Source organism: Amaranthus tricolor, chromosome 4, assembly GCF_026212465.1.
Source record: "Amaranthus tricolor cultivar Red isolate AtriRed21 chromosome 4, ASM2621246v1, whole genome shotgun sequence".
In the NCBI taxonomy this organism is placed as follows: Eukaryota; Viridiplantae; Streptophyta; class Magnoliopsida; order Caryophyllales; family Amaranthaceae; genus Amaranthus; species Amaranthus tricolor.
In genome coordinates, this window is record NC_080050.1 from 30,704,026 (window position 1) to 30,731,726 (window position 27,701).

The 27,701-nt window shown below is 33.0% G+C and overlaps 3 protein-coding genes across 8 annotated transcripts; all 3 read left to right on the forward strand.

The window, feature by feature from the left end:
• The first annotated feature begins 4,773 nt into the window (after nucleotides 1–4,773).
• LOC130809915 (polyadenylate-binding protein 2-like) lies at nucleotides 4,774–11,046 on the forward strand. The gene is made up of 9 exons (XM_057675773.1): nucleotides 4,774–5,429; nucleotides 7,595–7,713; nucleotides 7,959–8,615; nucleotides 8,700–8,777; nucleotides 8,862–8,951; nucleotides 9,529–9,663; nucleotides 10,070–10,243; nucleotides 10,322–10,513; nucleotides 10,614–11,046. The coding sequence occupies exons 1-9, from the start codon at nucleotides 5,159–5,161 to the stop codon at nucleotides 10,851–10,853; spliced, it is 1,956 nt and encodes a 651-aa protein (XP_057531756.1). The 5' UTR covers nucleotides 4,774–5,158; the 3' UTR covers nucleotides 10,854–11,046.
• Nucleotides 11,047–13,304: 2,258 nt separating this feature from the next.
• On the forward strand, nucleotides 13,305–19,395 carry LOC130809916 (polyadenylate-binding protein 2-like). The gene is made up of 9 exons (XM_057675774.1): nucleotides 13,305–13,862; nucleotides 15,780–15,898; nucleotides 16,166–16,819; nucleotides 16,904–16,981; nucleotides 17,058–17,147; nucleotides 18,055–18,189; nucleotides 18,407–18,580; nucleotides 18,659–18,829; nucleotides 18,931–19,395. Exons 1-9 carry the CDS (start codon nucleotides 13,607–13,609, stop codon nucleotides 19,159–19,161), a joined length of 1,908 nt encoding a protein of 635 aa, XP_057531757.1. The 5' UTR covers nucleotides 13,305–13,606; the 3' UTR covers nucleotides 19,162–19,395.
• A 2,255-nt stretch (nucleotides 19,396–21,650) lies between these two features.
• LOC130810983 (NAC domain-containing protein 72-like) lies at nucleotides 21,651–26,360 on the forward strand. Of its 6 annotated transcripts, none has more exons than XR_009041079.1 (4): nucleotides 21,651–22,230; nucleotides 23,959–24,198; nucleotides 24,444–24,574; nucleotides 25,048–25,449. XR_009041079.1 is itself a non-coding variant. In XM_057677103.1 (3 exons), the coding sequence occupies exons 1-3, from the start codon at nucleotides 21,760–21,762 to the stop codon at nucleotides 25,568–25,570; spliced, it is 825 nt and encodes a 274-aa protein (XP_057533086.1). In that variant the 5' UTR covers nucleotides 21,652–21,759; the 3' UTR covers nucleotides 25,571–26,360. The 6 variants fall into 6 exon arrangements, 2 of the variants coding, with proteins under 2 accessions (XP_057533086.1, XP_057533087.1); XR_009041077.1 differs by lacking the exon at nucleotides 25,048–25,449 and adding an exon at nucleotides 25,457–26,360 and having other exon boundaries at nucleotides 21,652–22,230; XR_009041076.1 differs by lacking the exons at nucleotides 24,444–24,574; nucleotides 25,048–25,449 and adding exons at nucleotides 25,457–25,872; nucleotides 25,953–26,360 and having other exon boundaries at nucleotides 21,652–22,230.
• Nucleotides 26,361–27,701: the final 1,341 nt, after the last annotated feature.

Genomic DNA, 27,701 nt, shown 5'->3' on the forward strand with positions numbered 1-27,701 from the left:
CTATTTCACAACTTTTCTCTCTCCTAAAAGTTCATCTTTCAACTTAATTTTATTAACAATGACCTCTTTTGAAAGGTCATTATCCTTTCTTTCTTACTTTTTTTCTACCCCACCATAATTTCTCTCATTTAATTTATCTAATATTTATCTTTATTTTTTTTATAATAATATTTTCATGTACAAAATTAATATAATTTTTTATTTGATTAAAATAGATCTACTTTTTTATTAATTTAAAAAATATTATTTTAATAAAACTAATATTTTTTAATAAATATAAATACAGACATTAATAATAATTAAGCAAAATTGGTTAAATTCAAATAAAGATTATTTTTTAATAAATATAAATGTAGAGATTAATAATTTTTTTAGGGATTTTTAAAATGATTATTTTGGTATTTTTAACAAAAAAAAGTAGGAAAATAAGAAGAAAATATGTAAATAAAAAATAATGCCAAAAAATATCAATATGGGTCTCATTTTATAGATCTCGAAAAAATATGACCGTTGGTATAATTTTTTTAAAAAAATTAATTAAATACGAAAATAGCCGTTAATTAAAAAAACCGGGTATTTTTTTGCACCCAATCACAACGCAGCAGGTGGAAGTAGGGGCTGACGCGTGTCAGAGCAGCAGGGAGCTACTTTTCCTCACCCAATCAAAAGCCGACACGTGGCGAAATTTTTTTAAAAAAAATGGGGTGACCGTTCACATGAATGGGTCACCCCTTGACCCAATTGCCCAATCTTTTCCCCAATCCACCTATTATTAGGTCACCATTATATGTATTTTAGCATGACTTTGGTCATATGACATCTAAAAAGTCATCATTATTGATGCTCTAATGGACCCCACACCACCCTTAATAACCGTGCCCAAACAAATGGGACAATTAAAATGGTTTGAAGGGAGTACTAATTATGGGGTATGTTTTCACACAGCATTAAATCTTACATGTTATCTATAAAACATGTGATTTCTACCCTAAAAAAATAAATTAATTTTAAATTTAAAGAATCTTAACTCTCCTCCTTATTCTCCCACCTGTGCACCACCCCTTAATCCCTTCCACCTCCCTTTGATAGTGGTCGAATTTGGTGGTGGAATGTGGAGTAAAGATGATGTTGGTTCGAACTTAGGATGGATGTGGTGGTGGTTCGAATTTGGGGTGGGCGGTTATAGAGATAGTTTGTGGGGGTCGCACCAAGGGAGGGGATCGGGGGTCTGTCAGGGTGTTGTTTAAGGGAGGGGTTAGTGATGGTAAAGTAGAAGGAAGGGTTTGGTAGTGGTGGAGAATGGAGGTGGATGAAGCCGCGCAGGGGATAAGGAGGATGGGAGAGTCGATTTTGGTGGTGGTGGTCGAAAGTGAGTGGGAAATGGTGGTAGACTGGTAGTGGTAGGGATGGGGGTGTGCAGGGGACGGGAAGGGGTGGGGAGTCCATTTCTCTACTTTTATTTTTTCCTTTTTATTGCATTTTTTATTTTTTTTTTTTGCTAATTGATATTAGGTCTCCAACTAAGCTAGAGAGACATGCACATATATTAAAGTTGGTAATATTTAAAATTAATTAAAACTTTGTATTATTGTAGGAAAATTATTAAAAGATATATTTTCTAAAGTAATTTTCCTTTTGAATATGATTAATTATCTGAGTGGAACACATTGGGTGTGATGATGGTGATGATGATAATTTTTAGATATGTTTAATAAGCATAATACATTTTAATAGAAGTTATAAACGTGAAAAGGGTTAAAGTAGTGCACTTCTTTGTAAAAGTATTACATAGTAGTATTTAGGAGCATTAAAGAAACGAAAAAAAAATAAATAGATATTAGTAATTAAAAAAGTTACAGTGAAGTGTATGAGTACTTTGATAGTAGTAGGTCTTGTATGTAGGTATGGACAATGGGGGAAATCGGGGTGGTATAAGAGCATGAGCAGTGGGCTAATAATGAAATAGGAAAGCAAATTGACATATCAAACTAATGCCAACATCCTTACATAAAGATTGGTATACTCATAAAATGGGGTACATTAATACTAGAAAAATAAGTATTTTTTTCTGAAAAGTAAAAAAGGGACCCACACAGTGAAGGGGGTTGAGTATTTAATTCATTATTTGGGATGTTTATAATAACCTATTATTGCACAATATTTACCGAAATATGGGTAGGTAAATTTATAAAATTAATGAAAAATTGTGTGGCAAAATTAGGACAGGAAAGAGATATTTAGGAAGGTATATTGGCATACCAACCATTCTAGATGGTCTAATGCAACCTAGTTTATATGGGGGTCTTTTATATTGGTGTCATGTGCGATCGAACACCTTAAACTAACTCAAAACACCGTATTATGTTAGAGTTATCAAGGTTCAAACCCTAATCTTTTCATTCTTGCTTACTTGTCTTAGTATTGATTAATACGTTTTCTTTGTCTACTTAGTTTTTAACTCAAGCTCTTTTTCCCCTACACCACTTGCCTCCAATACTCAACTAGATGCCGATTTGATTTTATAAATTTCCTAAACATAAAAGGGCTTTAATGAATTTTGCAACGACTTAATTCACTTATATCATTGTCCATTAAAAGAATTTGATAGGACATATCACAATAGTAGAAAACTCTATAAAGAAAAATCTAAAAAATAATTTTAGTAAACCTATTTTTAGTTAATAGTTATTAATACTTTTAGTAATTGTAAAATAAGAATCACAAATTCTTATGAGAAACAGTCTCTTTGAGTGATCATCTATAATTGAGCTGGCCCAAAAAGAAAATATAGAGTATGTTTCTCGATATGCATTAAGAATATTGTAAGTAGGCATTTTAAGTACTTTTTCGGTGGGTATTAAGTATATTGTAAGTAGGCATTAAGGGTAATGTAAGTAAGCATTAAAGATATAGTAAGTGAACATTAAAATTTAATGGGTTAGGCCTGAAAGACGTCTCTCAAAGAGACGATCTCTCAAGAGACCAGCTAAATAAGAATATATGAAAATATTTTTTTTCCCAAAAATAGCTCAATACATAGTTACTCAATAGATAAGAGATCGTTACCCAAAGATTAGCAAATAATAATTCATTGAACCCCTAATCATTTTCAAAACATAAATTTATTCAATATTAAATGAAATGATACTTACTCAAAAAAAAAAAAAATCATACATTAACTAGAACTTTTTAATCTCCAGTTGCTTATTACTTTGTTACTTTACGAATATCAAATATACACTTTTTATTTCAATATATTTACATGATTTTTTGTAAATTTAAATTTAGAATCTTCACAAATTATGGTATTTTATTCAAACTCCAAAGCCTTAAGTTCGTAACAAAACTACCATGGGCTTGGGCCTATTGCTTTGAAGCTTCTCACAAAGTCTATCATATATCTTCTGGTGTATTTAGACTTTTTAATCTCTTTAGCTCATTTTATGCTTTCTCTTAGGAATTTCACTTGTTTGTGTTTACATCTTAATGATTTTCACATCAAACATGCTTTTAGAACATTCATATATATGACTAATGGCTTGTCGTTCATGCATCTTAATACTCATGTTAGTTAGATAATTATGATTTTGTTATATAATTAAAAAATGTATTTGTTTATTATCATTAAAATCAGTCATGACTCAATATGAATATATCCAGAATAAAATAAATTTATTACTGGGTACAAAAACTTAGAATCATAAACACGTAGACTAAGACTAATTTGAATGATTTATTAGTAAATGATTAGTTACTTAGTGGTAATAGGCATATATAGCCGACGTCATGTCGTGCTCAAATTCACCAAACAATAACTTGTGAAACAAAATGAGTATGGATGCATATATTCATGTAAGTAAGTCATGTGTTATCTTATGCGATTTTTCAAAACTCATGAACATGACACGTCCATAATCCACTATAAATGTTGGCAGACTGCGTAATCCGCCTCAACCCAATCCCCAACTCCCACCCCATGGTATCCATATCTAGTGGTAGTGATTACTAAACTTAGGCTGGTTTAGTGGTGTGTAATGCAATACATAAATAAGGTCTAGTTTAGATAGAAGAAAATAGACAAGATTTGGAGGGATAAAATTGTTTGGATAGCAAAAAGGGACGGGAGGAGTTTAAGGGGAAGGGATTTGAAGGGATTAAATCTCTTAATTTTGTTAACATTAAAATTTTTTCCTAAGAGGAAAGATTTGAAAAAAAAAAAATTTATTTTCTTTTGCCTCCCCTTTCTTTCTAAACAAACAAGGGAGCCTTTTTCCTTCTCTTCACCTCACCTTCCTTTTCCGTCTTTCCTATTCCCTCTATACACTTCTTTTATTTCATTTTTAATTTGCTATTCAAATATAGTGTAACACTATGTTTGGATAGTAAATTAGGAAAGAAAAAAAGACCGAGAAGGGGAAGGAAAAGAAGGAAAAGAAAGAGAGGGGTAAAAGAGAAATAGCGCATATTCTTTGTTTAGAAGGGAAAAAAATAAAAATGAAGAAAAATGAGTATTTTCCTTTCAAATATTTCTATCTCAGGAGAAATTATATTTTCTATCAAAACTCGTCTATGCTTTCCCTCCAAACTCCTTCCCTCTAAAGTTTTTTCCTCCCTTTTTTATTATCTGAATGAGAGAATTTTGGTTTTTCCAAATCCTCTCTTTTTGTTATTTTTTCTTTTTTATTATCCAAATACAATGTAAGTGATTGATAAATTATGGTGTTGATGAGAATCCAACGGCAAGAGTACTATCCTCATAGATATAGATGACGAAGTGAAAATCCAACGGTAGAGAATAGTCCTAATCTCTAAGGTGTTAATGATGCATTAGGGTTTCAAACTGTGTCTCTCATGCCCTTAGTATAAATACAATTCAGTTATTCATTTGCCGGTTGCGGTGCAGTCCGGCTTGTCTGCCCTCCTTACAAAACAAAAAAATTTCTTCAACGCTTTCTCCATTTTCTTCGTTTATCGTCGCGTTTTCTGACGATTTATCCCTCATTTTTCAAAATCTCAAAAAAAACTATCTCTATCTAGGGTTTATTGTTGTAGACGTCGTCTGAGTGTCGGTGTATTTCGTTTTTCTAATCTTATTTGTTGGAGGAGAGAAAGTTTTACCCTAAAAAAAGTTTGTTAAGACAGTGTTTGATTGTTGTTGATGTTGTTAGATATGGCTCAGGTTCAGAATCCGGTTCCAGTTTCGGGTCCGAATGGAGTCGCAGCGAACCCTAATGGTGGTAATGGTGGTTCAGGGGCGTTCGTTGCGACGTCGATTTATGTTGGTGACCTTGACTCTGAAGTGAATGACTCCCAGCTATTTGATCTGTTTAATCAGATTGGGCAGGTTCTTTCTGTTAGGGTTTGCAGGGATTTGAGTACCCGTCGATCTCTTGGATATGCTTATGTCAACTACAGCAACCCTCAAGATGGTTTGTGCCCTCTTTTCGTTTCTTTTTCCTTGATTTATTTTGTTGTTGATGACATTCCGAATCGATTACTGTTTGTTTATGCTTGTATACCTGAATTTTTTGTGGGTAATGCAAAGTTGACTCTTATATATGAAATTAGTGTGATTTTTGATTTCTTGGATAGAAGAGTGAAAAGCTTCAGATCATTTTAGATGTGTTTACTTTAGACCACTCCCATTGGTCGGTAAATTTTCTATGAGTGGAAACTTTTTTTGTGGCTTTTTGCATTCCATTAGTGAGTTAAGTAAAAAAGTTTTGCAAATGTTTCAAAAAAATTCAATAACGGGAGATTGACACTTGTTCTAATAAGCATTTTTTATTTTTTAAATAGGTTTTTTTATTTTATATATTTATCAAAAAATATATAAAAATATATCAATGCTCATGTAATTTTATGCTTTATAATTAGATGCCTATTTTGCCTTTTAACATACTTAAAAAAAAATTTTCTTTTAAAATTCTATATAAATTAGTACTATTTTGTAAGTGGTGAGAGAAAATAACTTTTCTATGTAAAAATCTCCACACAGAAATATGATGTGAATGCGAATAAAATATTGAGAGATTGGCGAGGAAATTTTTTACATTCACCAATGAGAGTGCTCTTATTGATTTTGATTTTTTTTTTTATGTACGTCGTTGGTTAGTGTAAGTTTTTATTACTTACTATTTGTATCATTTACTCATGATGATAGATTGCTCTCTTCAATTTTCCAAGGAAGGTCAGATTCTCGCTGCCCCTTCCCTGAGCCACATAAACCGATATGAATTATTACTCTCGGTTCATTTTGATTTTGCAACCTCAAACTGTAAATCTTAATTCTTCATATTCATATTTTAAAGATTATTTTTAAAACATATATTACCTCGAACAACATGATATTCATATTTGAGTATTAACAAGTTTGAAAAGATCTATTATTTTTGCGATAAACATCACTTATCACAAATCTATTATAATGAGAATACAATGAATTCCAAAAGTTATTTTTTTCTTTGAATGCCTTTTGTTTTTCTTAAAGAGCGAACGGTTTTTCGAACTTCACACTCAAGTATATTTGAGTTTGAGTTTTACATCTTTTTCGAACAAACAAGCATAAGTTATCAAACCCAACAAGAAGGCGCACCGGGTGCACAAGCTGTGAAGCACATCGAGGTGCAAGCCTCTTGTAGTGGGCTTTGCCTCACCTAGCCGTGTCATTTTCAGCTGAGCTTGAGCTCAAGGCACACAAAGCGAGGCACACTTTTTAAAACTAAGGTTCTAAGGTTGAAAGTAGTTACTATTTGCTTTCCTAGTAGATTTGGATCATTGCATTTTGTCACTAAATAAAGGATTATTGCAATTGGATATGAGTGATATGTAATTGAATACTAACATGCTACAGTGCCACCGTACCTATACTTTGTTATTTTTCATTGACGTGTATTTTAATTTTATTGTTCATGCTTTTTCTGAACTTATGGAACTATGTGCTTGCAGTTAGTTGAGAAATCTGAATCCATGATATCCAATTTTGTTGCATTGAGTTTTATAATGTTAGCAAGTGAATTTGAACTATTGCTTCAACTGTATTTAGTCTGGTTTATGTAAGGGAAAGTGCCTATAGTCTCTGTTGGTTGCATCGATTTTTATTCATCTATTGGAACTTGAATTTGTTTTTCAAATGTTTGGTATCTTAAACTAAAAGTATCATATGAGGTACAGTTATGTGCATCAATGGATCTTGAACAATTATTGTGGGGTGATAACTTAATATTGAACCAAATAATTAAACAAATTCAAGGGGGTTTAATTAGAATTATAATTACTGAGTTTTTTTAAGTACCACTGTTTACATGCTGTGTATACCATTTAAATTTTTTGTGATCAAGTGATTCATGTAGGATTCTGTTTGTAGAAGCCCTTTGTGTTTTAAGTAATCTAAAACTACAAGTGGAAGATCTATATTAAAAACCTTATTTATATACACTCTATTTTGTCAAGAGGAGTATTTCTTATCCCTTTCCAATTAATTTCTATATGTAAACGATAAATTGTGATATGAAAAGGCTGTTGGGCATGTTATTTATTAAATTCAATATGTTTGTATTTATTGTTTGTATATAAATTTTCACCTCACTCACAGCTGCAAGGGCATTGGATATCTTGAACTTCACTCCCCTGAATGGAAAGCCTATACGACTTATGTATTCACACCGAGATCCTAGTATCCGCAAAAGTGGCTCTGGGAATATTTTTATTAAGGTAATCCATTAAACTCTGTTGCAGTTGGTTCAACATTTTGCTTTTCTGGTTATTTAAGAAAAGTAATGCTTTCTTTTTAAGACCCTATTTCAGAACATAATTTTCTATATCTCTTATTTCAACTGTTGGATTTGTTTTGTTTGATGTATTGCTTTCTTTTTAAATCCATTTTGCCGTTTTTTCCATCAATTAGCTTAACTATTGCCAGTACTCTAAAGACTTGAATCTTATGGCTTTTTTTGCAGAATTTGGACAAATCCATTGATCACAAAGCTCTGCATGATACATTTTCAACCTTTGGGAACATCCTTTCATGTAAGATTGCTACTGATGCTAATGGTCAGTCCAAGGGATTTGGATTTGTTCAGTTTGATGCTGAAGATGCTGCTCAAAAAGCTATTGAAAAGCTAAATGGAATGCTGATCAATGATAAGCAAGTCTATGTTGGGCATTTTGTCCGTAAGCAGGAGAGGGATATTAATACGAGCAAAACAAAATTCAACAATGTTTATGTGAAGAATCTATCTGAAACAACTACTGATGATGAATTGCTAAAGGTTTTTGGTGAATATGGACCTATTACTAGTGCTGTGGTGATGAGGGATGCCGATGGGAAATCAAAATGTTTTGGGTTTGTCAATTTTGAAAATGCAGATGATGCAGCTAATGCAGTTGAGTCATTAAATGGTAAGAAGTTTGATGACAAAGAGTGGTATGTGGGTAAAGCCCAGAAGAAGTCTGAAAGAGAGCAGGAACTGAAGGGAAAATTTGAGCAAAGCATGAAGGAAGCTGCTGACAAGTTTCAGGGTGCTAATTTATACATCAAGAACTTGGATGACAGCGTTGATGATGAAAAACTTAAGGAACTGTTTGCAGAGTTTGGAAAGATTACCTCTTGCAAGGTTTCTAAGCTTTCGACATAACCAGGGTAGAAGAGTAACTCCTTGATATAGTGTAGCCTTTAAATTTTGTGTGGTTGACTGCAGATTATGCGTGATCCTAGCGGGGTGAGCAAGGGTTCTGGCTTTGTAGCATTCTCGAGCCCCGAAGAGGCTTCTAGAGCTGTAAGTGTGTGTTTTTTTGCAACTAATTGAGCCTTGTAGTATGCATTTTGTATTTATGTGATACTTTTTTTCTTTTTATCTCAGCTAGCGGAGATGCATGGAAAAATTATCGTCAGTAAGCCCTTGTATGTTGCCCTTGCACAACGTAAAGAAGAAAGACGAGCTCGCTTGCAGGTAAAACCTGGATCACTTAATATTCTAGAATTGCCTCGGTCTATTTTTGTTCTCTGATTTGGACCAAAACTGCTCTCGCAAGTTTCTTTAATGAGATCGTGTTTGGACATGTTAATGTATTTTCATGTATTTTCTTATTGTATATTTTCTATTATTATATTATTTCTATTATAATATTGTTATACTTTATAAAAAAAAGACTACTATTATAGGAGTATATAGGCTATATATTAAACATGGACATTCTGTTTTTATGTATGCTTTACTTGTGTCTTATTTAGGATTTATTAAACATAAGACAGTTCGTGTTTTAACCCTGCATTACCTATGTTTAACACTTGATTGCACTTCTCATTAGATAATGGAGAGTGACTATTAGCTTGCAAAATAGTCCATTAATTGTGAGTTGTCTCTGTCAATTTTTGGTTCCTTGATAATAAGGTTCCTACCTATACCCTATATTGTTGAATTCTAGACTTTCTGGAGATGTAGCAAACAATAGAGAACTGTTTTTGTGAGTCATTGAGGAATTTTTTTAATCACTTTGCTTCATCATTTGTTTGTTTTCGATTTGCAGGCTCAATTTTTACAAATTAGGCCATTGGCCGTAACGCCTTCTGTTGGTCCCCGAATGCCAATGTACCCTCCAGGAGCTCCTGGCCTTGGACAGCAAATTTTCTATGGCCAAGGACCACCTATGATCCCTCCACAAGTAAAGACCTTTGAGCTCTCTGTCTTTATTTTTCTAGTGTATTTTTTTCTTTTGAAGGCTTTCATATTCATATTTTGATTGTTTTCCACATTTTGAGTTTGTTTGTTAAGCCTTGTCTTCAAAATAACTTTTGCGGGGGTGGGGTTTATAACAGGAGCTCTGGTGTTTCTCCACCTTTTTTTCTATTCACGATTTCTATTGGTTTGGACTGCCAAGTAAAGTTAGTAGTATGTGACTACAAATTATTATGGTTCTGCCTTTGGCCGGAGGCCCAAAGGCAATGTAAGACCAGTGATTTTGGCCTGCTTGCCTATCATAAAATCACGAATAAAACACAATGTTCCATTGATTCATCAAAGATTTTCATGGTTTATTACATTGACATGGCAAATAAATGTTTGTATAGGCTGGATTTGGCTATCAACAGCAGCTTGTACCTGGAGTGAGACCTGGAGCTGGTCCAATGCCCAACTTTTTTGTGCCATTTGTGCAAGGGCAACAGGGTCAGCGCCCAGGGGGAAGACGGAGTTCAGGTCCTGTTCAGCAAAATCAGCAACCTGTGCCCATGATGCCACAGCAGGTTTATTAATATTTTCTTAATTATGGTCCATGCTTTTGATTTAGTCTGCTACATTATGAAAGGAGTTATATTTTGCAGATGGTTCCAAGAGGACGCGTCTATCGATACCCACCTGGGCGGAACATGCCTGAAGTCCCAATGGCCGGTGCTATGCTTCCTGGCTATGACATGGGAGGTATGCCTTTGCGTGATACGGGAATTGCTCAGCCTGTGCCTATCTCTGCATTGGCAACTGCCTTGGCAAATGCAGCTCCTGAGCAACAGAGAACGGTACATTAATTATGAACCTAAATCACTGTCTTCATCCGATTCTCTAACTGGTGTATTTGAGCTTGTTAATGACATTAAAATCGTTCCCTTTATTTTGTAGATGCTCGGAGAAAGCTTGTACCCATTGGTAGATGCCATCGAGCATGATAATGCTGCCAAGGTAACTGGTATGCTGCTGGAGATGGACCAAACCGAGGTTTTGCATTTGCTGGAGTCGCCAGACGCATTGAAGGCTAAAGTTTCTGAAGCTATGGAAGTTCTGAGGACTGTGGCTCAGCAACAGGGCAGCAATGTTGATCAGTTGGCTTCGTTGTCTCTTAACGATAATTTGGTGTCTTGAGATGTAGTCTGCTCACTATCCGGTTAGATAAGGAAAAGCTTAAAACGAGTAGTTCGGGCTTTACATACTTTCTAAGCGTCAACTTGTTATGGTTTCTTGATTGTGTTACGGAGCTCTCAGAATATTGTTTGTTTGGGCGTTTGAGATACTTTATACGATCTTTTTTGGCAATCAGATCAGTTTTTGAGCTGCATCTTTTTCCATATGATTTTATTATGATCTTCAATGGAAGAAAATATCATATAGACTAACTTTCAACACATGCATTTTCCAATACCATTCCCCGGAGGAATTGAATTTTTTAACGGTAGTGAGGAGAGTTTCCAGTTTTTTAACAGTAGGATGCTTTTAACATGAATAAATTTTAACAGGTAATTAAAATGTTAAAAAGCGTTTTATGGTGAGAATATTTCTATTGGTTTGATTTACATATGTTTAATGCGTTAAAGTGATTATTTATAATTTTAAAATAATTAGTTATAAAAAAATAAGCTAATTATATAAAATAGTTATTTCATGATTATTTTTGCTATGAGTGGGAGAGGTGTTCATAATAGGCTCGTTGAATTGATGTTTACCCAATTTTAGATTCGATCCGCCTCAACCCGATTTCAAAATGAATTTAAAATAATTTAAAAATCAATATAGATGCAAATTTAATTTTGAACCGACTTGAGATATGGTCTGAAATTGACCCGAGGTGGAATAATTTTTTTTTGCCAAATCATTGTTTTTTTCTTTCATTTGGTACTTAAAAAATCACCATTTACAATTTACATGTATTCAAAGATAATATTTCCCATTAGATGATTAAGTGTGGTTTTCAAGAAAAAAAGTTAATTAAGCATTTCAATAGTCATTTTTTTCAAATAAGAAAAAAAAAAATTCTTCTCCAACGAGGAGTCGACATCTACTAATGATGCTTGAATGCCACATGGTAACAAGTGTATATTGAGACTGTAAATTATCCTCCCTCTATTTTTAAGCTGAGCAATAACTAACAACAACTAACTTTTTGGGTAAAATTCTCTCTCCTCCAAGAAATGAGATCACAAAAACGAAATACAATAAAGGCATTCCATTTGAGAAATCTATTAATAGATTGTGATATTGATGATGAAGAGAATGCAATGGCATATAATAATCTTAACCTCAAGGTTTTGATGATGCATTAGCCTTTCATTTTCTCTTAATCTTTTCAAGATCCTACTATATAGGAATACTAAACAAATGAGAATATAATTAAAACAAAGTTAAAATCTATAAATAATTGGAAAATTTGTAAATAATTGGAAAATTTGTAAATAGTACTCTCTTTATTCCTCATTTCACAATAAAATATTCACGTGAATTAAGAAAAATATAATATTTTAGATGGTGATATATTATTTTATTGAATAAAAAATTTAATAGAAAAAAAGTAGAAATGATAAACATTAAAAATTATTAAAAGAAAGTTAGTGAAAAGATATGTGGGTCCGTAAGCATTATTAATGTGTTAAATGAGAATGAACAAGACTATCTCAGTCCAAATTATATGATATAAATAGAAAAATTCTTTATGAAAACAACAATTAGAATACTCCGTAATGGCAAATGAAATTTTCTTTAAGGAATGGATGGAGTTCTTATCAACCATTGCTCATGGGCTCACATTACTCTAATTATTCCTATCATTTAACCTTATATACCCCTAAGTATTGAGATACTTAACCTTGTACATCCAAACTATTGCTTATTAACTCAAAATGCACAAAAAAAAAGAAAGATTGAAAACAATGTTTATTGTGTTCAAGGTTAAGTATTCCAATACTTGGATATACAAAGTTAAAAACTTCTTCCGTTCTGAAATACTTGCTACATTATACAAATTGACACTATTTATCCTTCAAGCTTATTTTATATATTACAGCTAATATGTAAAAAAAAATATAGTCAAATAGATATTTTCTAATCGCATATTTTAATAATATTAATTTCTTATAATTTTTAGATCTTCATAGTTTAATATTGTTCAAAATAACAAATTAGATTGCATAAAAAGTGAAATGCACAAGTAATAGTTGAATATATTTTAGTAAAATTTGTCTAAAATATTCCCATTTATTGGCCATTTGTTGTGAATGATTTCTACTATTAATTATTTTTAAATAATCCAACCTTTGTATATTTGTTGTTGGCAACACCCCTTCCACATTTCAATCAATTAACATAAATATCTGTTACCAAAGAGGATTAGGAATAAATAAATAAAAAAATATAATGAGAAAAAAAATAAGTATAGCGACTGGTAGGTACCAACAATAATATTCACAAATTTTCCTAAATAAAAGTATAAAAGTCAACCAATCATTATCTAAAAATAGAAGGAATAGAAAATAGACTAAAATAGTAAATGATGATAACGAGTGACCACTAGTAAGGGAAGAGTATAACATTCAGTTATTCATTTCCTAGTTGTAGTGCAGTCCCGTCTCTCTGCCTCTCAAAAAACGCGAAAAATATTTCGACGCTTTTTCCATTTCTCCGTACTCGGTTTTTTCCGACGATTTATCCTTCGTTTTTCATTCTCCCCTTCCATAAATCAAATTCGCAAAATCTCAAGAAATACTTCATCTCTATCTACGGTTTATTGTTGTAGATGTCGTTTGAGTGTCGTTGTATTTCGTTTTTCTAATCTCATTTGTTGTAGGAGAGAGAATTTTACCCAAAAAGTTAGTTAAGGCATTCTTGGATTCTTGTTGTTGTTAGTTATGGCTCAGGTTCAGAATCCGATTCCAGTTTCAGGTCCGAATGGATTTTCAGCGGATTCTAATGGTGGAAATGATACAGGGGCGTTTGTTATGACGTCGCTTTATGTTGGTGACCTTGACTGCAATGTGAATGACACGCAACTGTATGATTTGTTTCTTCAAATTGGGCAGGTTCTTTCCGTTAGGGTTTGCAGGGATTTGAGTACTCATCGATCTCTTGGATATGGTTATGTCAACTTCAGCAATCCTCAGGATGGTTTGTTAATTACTTTATTTTTATAATTGATGATTGATGTTACTTTATTTTTATTTGATTGTTTAGTACGTTTTGATTACTGCTTGTTTTTGTCTGTTTATTTGAATGTTTTGATTATAACTTAATTTCATGATTTTTTTTTGTAGTAGTGGGATTTATATATTTGTCTATGATACCAGCATGATTTGCATTTTGGAGATAAATGCATGCAACGCTTCAGATCGTTTTTGATGGGTTTGGATTATGATTTTTGTAATAATCAATTCTTTTCACCATATCAAAAATCACAACAATGACGTCGTAAATGTCATTTGAATATGCTAAAAATTTACCCAAATTCTACTTTAACAAAGAAAAATGATACAACCAAATCAATTTAATAGTTCAAATAGCCTACAATTTGCTTAAATTCTAATTTATAACGATGCGCAAACTCACAGCCATAATGTCTTTCAAATAACGGTGTTGTGTCTCGGTGAAAAGCCTTCTATGACGGGGTCCATACCACCAATGATGAATGCAAAATCAAAACTGGATGATGGGTTGTGGGGCTGGATTGGAGTCGGAGTTGTTTTGAATGGTCATATTTTTTATGAGATCTCACTTCGATTCAGAGTCGGAATTGGATGGGAATGATGACATTTCCTTGGATTTGAATCGACTTGTTTTTTAAAGATAGAGTCGGAGTGGGGTTGAATTCGGACTGAGTTGCCATCATCAATTTACCATCTCGAACAATGCTAAAGTCTTAGTCCAAAAAATTGCATTTATATGTATAATCCAATATTTCTGTCGGAACATTCATCAACATAATTCTCGTTGTTCGTTTTGATTTTTTACCATCTAAAACCGTGAATCTAAATTCTTCATAATTTCCTTCCCTGCTCCCCATCTTTGGTTTTTCCAGCCCTCTTGTTAATTTCCATATGTTTTAAAATTATATCTTTGTTGCTGTTCGTTAATTTCATTGTAAAAGACCCAGGTAGCTGTCAAAACTTTCCTGTTTTTTGGAAATTATTTAATTTGGGGATAAACTATCTATTTCCTTATGACACGCTGATTGTGCAAAGATCTCTGTTGGTTTTTGTACTCTTAATTGTCTCTCCTGCAATATGCTGATCTAAGAGTGGTTATTATAGTGGCTTTCTATGTTCCTAGTGGATTTGAATCATTGCATTTAAAAGGATTATTGCATTCGTTAAATATGAGTGATATATAATTGCAGTACTAGCCTGCTATCATTGTAGTACTTTGTTTATTTAATTTTTCTTTTTGTCATGCCTTTTATCTGAAATGCTGTTCTGTATCTTGTTAACTTATGGAACTCAACGCAGTTGGTTGATAACTCGTTGACTTTGAATTTTTTGAAAGTTTTTTTTCTTGGGCATAGATCGCATTATTCAATTTTTTTTCATTAATGTTTGTTCTTGAGTTTGAATTATGCTGTATCTTTGTGATACTACCTATTCAAAATGTTTCATGCAAGCCCTGAAGTCTTCTTTGGTTGCTTCAAAGGTTCTTGTACTAGATCTTCACCCATTAGATTATTAATACATACTTTAATTATCAAGCAAATTGTGTGTTTTAAGCAACTATGGTATGAATTCATTTACAAAAGCTTAGATATTGATTGGGAGATAGTTATGTTCTATATATACCATTTAAATTCGCTGTTTTCTTATAATAGCCCTCTGTTTCTCAATTACAAGTAGCAGATCTCTGTTAAAAGTCCTATTGAGATATATTTTTACAAGACGAGTATGCCTTTATGTCTTTCCCAACATTGCCATATGTAAATACTAAATTGTGATTATTGTTTTACTAGATTGAAAAAGGTTTGTTGGGCATGTTGTCAAAATTATTAACTTCAGTATGTTTTTATTTGTTGTTTTAATATAACTTTCACCTCACTCGTAGCTGCAAGGGCACTGGATGTCTTGAACTTCACTCCCTTGAATGGAAAGCCTATAAGACTCATGTACTCACAACGAGATCCTACTATCCGCAAAAATGGGTCTGGAAATATTTTTATTAAGGTAATCTATCAAATTCTGTTGCAGTTGGTTTATTATTGCTGTTTTCGGTTATCTGAGAAAAGTAGTGTTTCACTTTAAAAACCTATTTCAGAACTTAATTTTTTTGAACTCTTCATTCAATTTTTTTTATATCTGTCATTTCAATTGTTGGATTTGTTTTGTTATATGTATTACTACCTTTTTAGATCCATTTAACGGTTCTTTCCATTAGATAGCTTAACTATTGCCACTACTCTAAAGACTTCAATTTTATCGCTTCTTTTGCAGAATTTGGACAAATCCATTGACCACAAAGCTCTGCATGATACATTTTTTACCTTTGGGAACATCCTTTCATGCAAGGTTGCTACTGATGCTAATGGCCAGTCCAAGGGATTTGGATTTGTTCAGTTTGATACGGAAGATGCTGCTCAGAAAGCTATTGAAAAGCTAAACGGAATGCTGATGAATGATAAACCAGTTTATGTTGGGCCATTTGTCCGTAAGCAGGAGAGGGATATTAGTACGAGCACAAGATTTAACAATGTTTATGTGAAAAATTTATCTGAGTCAACTACTGATGATGAATTGCTAAAGGTTTTTGGTGAATATGGATCTATTACTAGTGCTGTGGTGATGAGGGACGCAGATGGGAAATCAAAATGTTTTGGGTTTGTTAACTATGAAAATTCGGATGATGCTGCTAAAGCAGTCGAGTCATTAAATGGTAAGAAGTTTGATGAAAAAGAGTGGTATGTGGGTAAAGCCCAGAAGAAGGCTGAAAGAGAGCAGGAACTGAAGGAAAAATTTGAGCAAAGCATGAAGGAAGCTGCTGAAAAGTATCAGGGTGCTAATTTGTACATCAAGAACTTGGATGACAGTTTTGATGATGAAAAACTTAAGGAGCTGTTTGCAGAGTTTGGAAAAATTACCTCTTGCAAGGTTTCTAAGCTTTCAACATGACTAGCGTAGAAATGTAACTCCATGATAAAATGTAGCCTTTAAACTTTATGTGGTTGACTGCAGGTGATGCGTGCTACTAGTGGGATTAGCAAGGGTTCTGGCTTTGTAGCATTCTCAAGCCCTGAAGAGGCTTCTCGAGCTGTAAGTGTGTTTTCTTGCAGTTCATTTAGGCTTGTGTAGCAAACATTAAGCATTTATGTTGTACTTTTTATCTCAGCTAGGCGAGATGAATGGAAAAATTATTGTCAGTAAACCCTTGTATGTTGCCCTTGCACAACGGAAAGAAGATAGAAGAGCTCGCTTGCAGGTAAACTGTTAAATCCTTGATCACCTAGTTTTCTCGAATTGTTCCATTCTATCTTAGTTCTGTGATTTGGACAAACACTGTTCTCTCAAGTGTTCTTAAATGAGGTCCATGGACATTTTGATGCATTTGTATGTATTCTAGTCCCTCCGTTCTTTAAAGTTGTTCTCACAAGGAGAATTCATTGGAATTAAGAAAAATAAATCTTTTAGATGATGTATATATTAATTTATTGAATAATAAATAAATAATTTAAAGGAGAAAGATGGGACTATATGCCTTAAAAAATATTAAAATAAAGTTAGTGGAAAAAATATGGGGACCATAATTATTAAAAGTGTTTAAATAATGTTAGTGGGAAACATGTGGGGACCATAAGCAATATAAAAATGTTAAAATGAAGTTAGTGAAAAATATGTGGGGATATAAGTATTATTAAAATATTAAAATTGAACGAAAATAATTAATTATGTCAAAATTTGTGATATAAACAGAAAGATTCTTTAAGGGAACAATAAATGATAAATGAGAACAACTTTAAGGAACAGAGGAAGTATTACTTTGTATACAAGCTATATCAAACATGGGACATATTCTGTTTTTATTTATGCTTTAAGTATGTTTTGTACAGAATTAATTAAACATATTTCTGGATATGTAACACATTGGATAATACTTCCATTAATTTTTTTGTTCTTAAGATTGAAGTGACTTAATTTCTTCTAAAGCAGTTTCCATTTGTCTTTTTCGAATTTCAATTTTAGGACCCTTTAAAAGAGGGTTCTTGTACCTATATTCTTGTTGTAGTTTAGATTTCTGGAGCTGTAGCAAGAGTAGAGAACTGATTTTTGTGTGTCATTGAGGTAATTTGAATTACTTTGCTTCATTATTTGTTGCTTCTATCTTGCAGGCTCAATTTTCACCAAATAGGCCAATTTCCATGGTGCCTACTCTTGGTTCCCGAATGCCAATGTATCCTCCAGGAGCACCTGGCCTTGGACAACAGATGTTTTATGGCCAAGCACCACCTATGATTCCTCCACAAGTAAAGACCTTAGAGCTCTGTTTCATTATTTATTTATCAAGCCTTTGCTTGGTTTCTCTACCTTTTCCGCTATTCTTGGTTCCTCTTATCACAAGATCAGTAATTTTGGCCTGCTTGCCTATCATATGGCAAATGCAGCACACAATGTAACTGCTGATCTATGAAGATTTATCATGGTTTATAACAATGATATGGCAAAACTAAACTTTTGTTATAGGCTGGATTTGGCTATCAACAGCAGCTTGTACCTGGAATGAGACCTGGAGCAGGTCCAATGCCCAACTTCTTTGCGCCATTTGTGCAGGGGCAACAGGGTCAGCGTCCAAGGGGAAGACGTGGTTCAGGTCCTGCTCTGCAAAATCAGCAACCTGTGCCCATGATGCCACAACAGGTTTATTAATATTTTCTTAAATTTGCTGCTTGATATTGTTTTAATCTGGTACATTATTTAAGGAGTTGTGTGATGCAGATGGTTCCGAGAGGACGTTTCTTCCGTTACCCACATGGGCGGAACATGCCTGATGTTCCAATGGCTGGGCCTATGCTGCCTGGATATGACATGGGAAGTATCGCTCAGCCTGTTCCTATCACTGCATTGGCAACTGCCTTGGCAAATGCATCTCCTGAGCATCAGAGAACGGTACATTACTTGTCAATCTAAATCGTTGTCTTCATCCGATTCCACTGTCTGGTCTATTTGAGCTTGTTAATGACATTGAAATCGTTCCCTTCATTTTTTAGATGCTCGGAGAGAGCTTGTACCCGTTGGTAGATGCCCTTGAGCATGATAATGCTGCCAAGGTAACTGGTATGCTGCTGGAGATGGACCAAACCGAGGTTTTGCATTTGCTGGAGTCGCCAGACGCGTTGAAGGCTAAAGTTTCTGAAGCTATGGAAATTCTGAGAGATGTTTCTCAGCAACAAGGCAGCAACGTTGATCAGTTGGCTTCATTGTCTCTTGACGATAATTAGTATCAATATCTTGAGATGAACCTCGTTCGGTCTGCGCACTATCTCATTGGATAAGTCAAAAACTTAAACGAGTAGTTTAGACTTTATATACTTTTATAAACGTCAACTTGACAAAATTTTGGGTTCTGAAATTCTGTTACGGAGACTGTTTCGGAATATTGTTTGTTTGGGCACTTGCGATACTCGATTGTTTACGATCTATTTTTGGCACTAAGATCAGTTTTTGAGTTGCCCTATTTCCCATTTGATTTAAGAGTTGGCCTATTCTCTTTCTGCTTGCTATATTAAGTAATAATCCATCATCACTTTCTATGAAGCACTATTCATATCTTGGCAGTCTTTTGCTAATGGAGACATCAAGAATCCCTATCAATCTATCATGGCATTAAGAATATTTCTGTGATAATTTGCACAAAAGATTAAGAAACCCTTTGAATTGATTGGATGATATTAAAGAAGAATTAAAATGTGTAAAAAAACCTAAATGAAATTAGAAGAAATATTTTCATAAAAGAAAATTGTAACAAAGTTAAAAGGACAGATCTGAAAAATGCTGGCAATATCATAGTGCCTTTGAAAGAGAAAGCTAAGTCTCTTCTCCAATATCCATTCACTTGATCATTAGTATATTTATGCATAATCTATTCATCTTCAAAGAACCATTTTTTCTCCCTAACCACACATTTCAAATTTTGTGAGTAAAAAAATGTAAATTGTCCAATAAGATTATACTCCCTATATTTATAGATGAAGGGACATTTAGGTTTTGCACCAAAACCAAGGAGAAGTGGAGGACCACTTATGAGTTAGTGGAAAACTCTTTTTTTTCATAAAGGATATTGATATTTATGTATTGTTATGTTGTTGTAGTAAGGGTAAAAGGGTAAAAAATAATGATAAAAATAAAAATAAGACATAATCAATGAATTAACGCAATAAGAAAATGTCCCTAAATCAATAAATAGAAGGGAGTATATTTTATCATTGTTATAGTCTATAATTTGTGACTAGTTTTAAAATTTATATGAGATGTAGCCATGAAGAAATGACTGCATATATTTTGGGAATGCATTTGGTGAAAATTTGAAAAAAAATAAGATTATTTAATAACTTTATTTTAAAAATAAGCTTCGTGAAAACTTTATTTCCAAAATAAGCGTCTGTACATCCAAACCTAGGCTTGGTGTAATGTCGCTGTTACTAACAGCGAAATAAAAAAAAAAATAGTAAAGCCTCAAGTCGCTGTTAATGCGTTTTAAGTTTCCAGTTCTCCTTCTTCTTTGTCATTTTAGTTACTTTCTCATTCCAACCTACGAGATAAAGTTGCTGTTACTAACAGCAACTTGAGGCTTTACTAATTTTTTTTTATTTTTTTTTTCGCTGTTAGTAACAGCGACATTACACCAAGCCTAAGTTTGAATGTACGGACGCTTATTTTTAGAATAAAGTTTTCACGAAGCTTGTTTTTGAAATAAAGTTGTTAAATAATCTTATTTTTTTCAAATTTTGAACATTTGGTTGAGAGTTACAGTAGCCGGACTAAGATCATGTATAGTAATGGAACCCAAACTTTAAAAAACTGGTTGACATGGGTGGTGGTGGATCATTTTTTGACAACACCACAATGTAATTTGTGTATGACCAATGAAACTTTTCTCTTTCCTCCTATCTGATTTATCATTAATTTAATAACTGTAGTTAGAGATGAATGATTACGCTTTTAAACCGAACCCAACATAAAATCAAACTTAAATTGAATTTCAAGAAGAAAATCATCATAAATACTTAGACTTATCAAACTTAAACCCAATATCATTGAATTTTTTGTTTGTGTGTTCATTATATTATTGGGTGAATGAGCTCATAATATTAGGTTGGGTAGTGATCATCATATTTGTCAAATTTTAATTCCACCTTTACAATTGAACTTGAAATTAGTGAGCCATAATCATAACCCAATATTTTTAACTTGTGATCCGAAAATTACTCGAATTGAATATATCTGAAAAAATTAGGTCAAAAGTAATCATATTGATCAATTTTTCTAAATTTGTAAGATTTCAACATATTATTATTTTTTAGACAAGACCACTATTTCTAATCAGCTTTTGTATTTAATTCAATTGTTTAAACCTTAAATGCAACATATTGACCTTTTCAATTAAGTTATATTTATAAAATCAAATAAAATTACCCTATATTTATGTCAAGATAAAAAATAAAGATAAAATTTTTTTATTGAACCAATTCTAACAAAAACGACCCAATCTAACCTAATCCAACCCAAAATTAATCCGACTAAAAATTATCCGACTCAAAACCTGTCAGACCATTTTAACAAGTGTTATGTATGTGTGTAACAATAAATCACGTTGCGTGTCTAATCTCGACTTGAAGACTAAGGTCAACGAGAGGGAAATCAAAAAGTCTAGAGAAAAACTCTATGATATTGACAGCAACGGAAAAGCTTCATACTTACGCTTCTTTCAGATTTTCCTCTATAAATACAAGAGAAATACTCTTGTTGTTTCTCTTTTCCTTCTACCTGCTCCTCAAGAAAAACCCTCCTTACACCACAAACTGCAAGTCCCCCAATGAATGGAAGACCCAAATACGACGTCGTTACCTCCTGGTTGTCGATTTTACCCTTCTGAGGAGCAGCTTCTTGACTACTATTTACCCAGTAAGAACAACAATCCTCAATTGGGATTATCTTCTTCTTCAAAACCCAATTTTTATGAAGTAATTAAGGAGATTAATCTTTATGATTTTAACCCATTTGACCTTCCTGAAGTTACTTGTTTTAGGTTTGGGTATAAGGGGAGAAAGCGCCATTGGTATTGTTTTACTGAAAGGGTTAATGGTGGTGAAAGTAGGGAAAGTAGGAGAAGAGCTGGATTTGGGTTTTGGAAGATGAAGGGTAAGGTTAGGGATGTAATGGGTAATGGTGGGAAAGTTATTTTGGGTAGGAGGAAATCTTTTAATTTCTATTTGGAGAAATTTAATGGCAAAAGTGATGTTAGGACTGATTGGGTTATGTATGAGTATGCGCTCATTGATAATCTTAAGGTAATTTTTCCATTTTGATTTGTTTTAATTTTTTAGTAATTGCATTTTACTTTTAGATTCTGTTTTTGGGTCTAATTGTTTATACTTGATCAGGGATTTACCCAAATGTTTATTTGTATTTCTACTTAGTTCAATGGCTTATTTGATTCAATAAAAATGTGGTTTTTGAGTAGAGAATTTACCCAATTGTTTATATGTATGTTTATGCTGTTTACTGGTTTATTGGATTTAATGATTTATGATCTTTGAGCAGAGACTTGCATGTGTTTTGTGTTGGGATGATTTATCACACATCCACAAATTAAAAATGGTGTGCACATTGTGTTTTTCAATTAATATGCTGACATTCACAATAAGTACGGCCTAATTTAACATTTTGTCCTTTTTTATAGCTAAAAGTATATAAAAGATCAATCTTTATGGTACTGAAAAAAGGCAATGGTAGTTTTATGATGATAGAAGTCTGAAAGCAGGTGTTATGTTGCTACAATTATAAATGATCACTCTTTGTGATAGTAAACGAAGGTTATGCATTCTTTTGGGATTTACCCAATTGTTTATTTGTATATATATGGTATTCAATGGTTATTTGATTTGATGATTTTGTGATCTTTGATTAGAGAATTTGCCCAATTCTTTATATGCATTTCTATGCTGTTCAATGCTTTATTTGATTCAATGATTTTGTGATCTTTGATTAGAGGATTGGCCCAATTGTTTATAGAATTATACTCGTGTGTATGTTTATATTGTTCACTGGTTTATCGTATTCAACAATTTTGTGATCTTTGAGTACATAGCTGCATTTTGTTTCCTCCGGTCTCTGGCTAGAAGAATATTTATAGTAAAAGAAGGCAATGTTAGTTCTATGATGGTAAAAGAAGTTGTCATGTATTGTTAATTGATTTTATGAAAATTTGTTGCCATTACATGTTGTATAGCTGGCTGAGAGTTTCATCTTTTAATTGGAATGTTCAAAAAACGGGGTGGGGGATGGGGAGATGAGAATTATGGATAGATAGAAAGTAAATCTAGGAGAGATTTGAAGCAGAATTGGAATGAAGGCACTGATGCAACTTTACTTTTTTAAGTGTAACTTCGCTACTTTTTTGGATTTTCTCTCTTGCATTGATATTTCGGGTAAACCAATCTTGTAGTTCTTAAGTTGTAAAGTAAATCGGGTATTGAAGAGGAAGAGATTGAGTACGAGTAGGTGTTACATCTTTTTTTTTGTTTGGATGTAGATTTAGTGAAAGAGAAGGAGGGTGATTTATTTCTTTTCCTTTTGTTTGAACCAAATTTATTTAGATGTTTGGAAAAACTTGGAGGCAAAACGAAGAAACCGAAGCTCTCTTTTCTTTTAATTTTCTCCTGTCATTGCAATCCAAATTTATACACCGTTAAGTACATACTACCTCCAGTTGCGACACTTAAAAGAGTAACTAGTATATATCAATCATTATCGCTTTTCTTTGCTAGGACAGAGGTACTATGTCTCGAACTTGAAGGCTTCACCCGACCGAATTTGTTGCTTGATCCAGCAAGCTAGCTTCACTGATTATGTTCCTCTTTGATAACTAGTGTAAGGTTGCTTATGTTGTTTCGGTGACAAGAGTGTACTTAACTTTATCTTATTTTTTGGTATTTGATGTGTGCAATTAATGGAGATTTGAAACAAGCTTCCTTTTTGTTGATGGTTTACTTGACAACTTGTTAATATATTTCCAGGCCTCGTTTGTTGTATGCCGAGTGTTTGTCAAATCTCGTGGCCGAAATAGCGTTTCAGAGCACGCGTTAAGTTCTTGTGCTGAAGAAAGCATTGCAACTGTACGTCATATCAGTATTCAGCATGATGGAATCACTAGATCTGCTCTGGATGAAGGTAAAACACTTTGTTGTGACTATCTTAACGGTAAGATTGCAGGTCAGCCATCAATACCGATCAAAGATACAGCGCCCGCCAATCTGGTGATTTCTCGTTTCCTTGAATGCAATTTCTTATTGTTTTTGAAGCTGGTACGAATCATATGTTGATATGTACGAATGTTATCATGCTTAGTTTCCCGAAATGTTTTGTTGTTGATTATGAAAAATGAAAGTCTTAGTCGTTATTCTAAAACAGTGATATTGTTTCAGTATTAGTGGTTTTTTTGGACCCGATCCTCTTCCAATGTCCGAGATTTTTATTCCCGATCCTTAACTACTCTTTGTAGTTTCCACGTCCACATATCTCAGCTCCGGAGTGTCATGCCTCCATGGTCTTGCCCCTTTGCCCGTAGACAGGAGAAAGCCAGAAAAGAAAGCACACTATCTACTTCGCTAAACAGAATTCTACTAGTTGAAGGTACTTTGTACGCTAACGTGAAGTCTGATAAGTAAATTCACTTGTTGCTAGAGGTGTCATCGAGTCTTTCAGGGCAGGTGTTTCGAGTCGGTTTAGAATCGGATCTTGTGCCCACGTTGATTTTTACATTATTTTAAATTCATTTTGAAGTCGGGTTCAGTTCCAAGGTCAGGTAAATATCGAGTCATCGGGTCTGTTTTGAACCTCTCTACTTGTTGCCGAATCTTGAACATTTGCAAATGCATTAGAGGGTTGTAACACTGTTCCCTGGGATGACATTCTATTCAAAACGGGGAATGGGAACGAGAACAAGGAATGTTGTCTAGATTGATTCGGGAACGATTGGGTATAAAAAAATATATTTGGAAATAAAATTAAATTAAATTGATTTTTTTGCTTTTAGAAATTGTTTTTAAGTGGATTTTCTTTAGTTTTCTAGGTTTTAACTTCCTTTTTTTTTCTTGTAAATGAAGGCAAAAATACCTTTTTAAGAGGTCTTCCATATTGGGACGTCATCTTGATTGGAGATGGACGTTCCCGGATCGCGGAACGTGGAACGTGGCTACGTTCCACGTTTCATGTAACTATGGGTTGTAATGTGATTTTATGGTGTGTGTTCATGGCATCCAACACTTCCTCTCTTCGATGTTCATGTCGTCGTTGTGGTATTGTACTCTTTCACAACCAATTTTTATCCCATAGAAAGTCCCCTCTAGTAGATTTATTTCATTTTCGTGGGTTTAAATAGTTTCTGTTTATTCGAGGATTATCAAGGCTCAAAATTAATGGGTCATGTCGTATACTCGTATTCAATTCAATATCTTTAAATCATAATATTCACTTGCTTTCACAAACTTCTTATTCTTCTACATGTAATAATAGGTAAAATCAGAAGGGCGTGCTGGGAGCTCCGACTTATTGGTGAACTCTTTCACCACTCAACATTTAGCTGGTATCCTCGAAGGAGATTATTTAGAGTTGGATGATCTCGTTTGAGAACCGATGGTATTGCAATAACCATCACGTGAAATGCTATTGATAATCACTATTGAAGTTTTTTTGAAGGAAATCAAAGTTATTGTGTTTCAACCCGAAACATTAGTGCTATTACGTCAACATTGAGCATCTGAGATCGAAATTCTACCGAAATCTACATTTGTGACCCATTCACGGCATGGCTGTATTAGACCCCTGTAAACAACACTAGACGGTTCGTAACATATTACTCGTATATTAAGATTCTGTAAGGAAAATTTTACTGCATCATCATAATGGTACGATGCGTCTATCTATTAAAGGTGAGTATATGTGATACATAATCGATTCTCTTTTCGGTTATAGTAGCGACTCTCAACTCATTTGGATGTTGGATGTTCAGATTTTTTTGGAGTCCATCTCACAGGAAAGCATGGCGCGTATTTCAATTGTTGCCTTGGTGGAATATCGACGAAACTCTCATTCGTCGATTGTTGCCGTTTATATCTATTGTAGGCTGAAAATGCTTGTGAAAGTGATGTTTAAATCAAGCTTTGTATGTATCGCATTGTCTTGTAATCGCTGTAACTTCGTGTTGTGAGTACGGATGCTATTTAGAGGCGATGACGTTAGTCTTCGAGTATTTAGTCAAGAGTAGAAATGTGCGATTCAAGTCTTGTAAAATTGTAGCGGCTTATTTTAAGAATGCGTACATGTATGTAGCATTGAGAAGAGTTGAGTTTGTTGCTTTCGATTTATGTTATGTTATCGACGATCTCTCAAATTTATGTTTGTTATCGATTATCTCTAACTTTTATGTTGATATGAGCACGAACCATCTATTGTAAATAAGTTTTATTTTATTTAGAATACTTCTTATTTTCAAGTTTCAAAATTATAAAAATGTAGAAAAGATCAATTAGTCATATGTTTCATGACAAAAAAATTTATTTTAGTTAATTATAATACAATTATAATCTTAGCTGAAAAATCACTTTTATACCGTCATCATACATCAACCAATAAGTAGAGAATATTGTGATTCTTTATATCGGCCAATTACTAGAATCATGTTTATAAAATTTAAATAAAGAATAAGATGTGTGTAATTGGATTATGAGCCACTCTTGTGAAAGACCGTCTCTCGTCAAGACCATCTTAAACAAGGAGCATATATTCTCATAATATACATTAGATGAACTATTTAATCTATATATAAAACGCGTTTCATAGTAAAATCGTCTCATATAATTATTTGCGTTGAATTATCACCTTCTTCATGAAAAATTATTTAGAAAAAAGGGTTAAAATATGTTGATTCATATTATTAATAAAGTAAATTGGGAAGGCCTACAAAAATGAGGGGCAAAGAAATGGCACCGAAAAGCAAACACATAAAACACAAAATAATGATGAAAGCAACAAAAAAACGTCCCACTTCTTTATATTAGATTAGACCTCTCAACAACACTACCAATACCATCCAATTTACACACACCCTCATGGCTCATACTCATATCCCATCTCATTCTCAATTACTTAACCCCAATTAGCCTTATCATTTTAGTCCATTTTATTGAAATAATTTTTTTTTTACCATAATCTCTCAAAAATATTTATTTAGTAATAGAAATGTTGAATTAGTTATTATTGAAAAAAATAGTATTTAAAACCAAACAACTTCTTAATTCTTCATTCAAATCGAAGTTGTTGCAAAATCAATACTTCATATAAAGATTTGTTATAAATATATTTTTTAGTTTATATTAAATAAATTTTAAAAAAATTTTAAAATATATAAACGAAAAAATAGTGTGGAACAACAGAAAAAGTAATTGACTAAAAGATGAAATAATAAAAATGAAAACCCGTGTCCAATGATAAAAATATAGTAACAAACTTGTATCAACCCCGAAATTGCTAGATTATCAATTTGTTATATTTAGTCGCTCCCACTTTATTTGTTATATTTTTTTAAAAAAATAATTATACATTTTATCATAAATACTCATTTAATTATATCCTTCTTCAACCTACAATATAATAAAAGAAATACTTCATATAAATCTTATTGTTGCAAAATTAATGGTTACTATTTCATTTATTTCTTTTTTTATTTTCCCTCCCTTTGTTCTTGATTCCTTGAATTCTT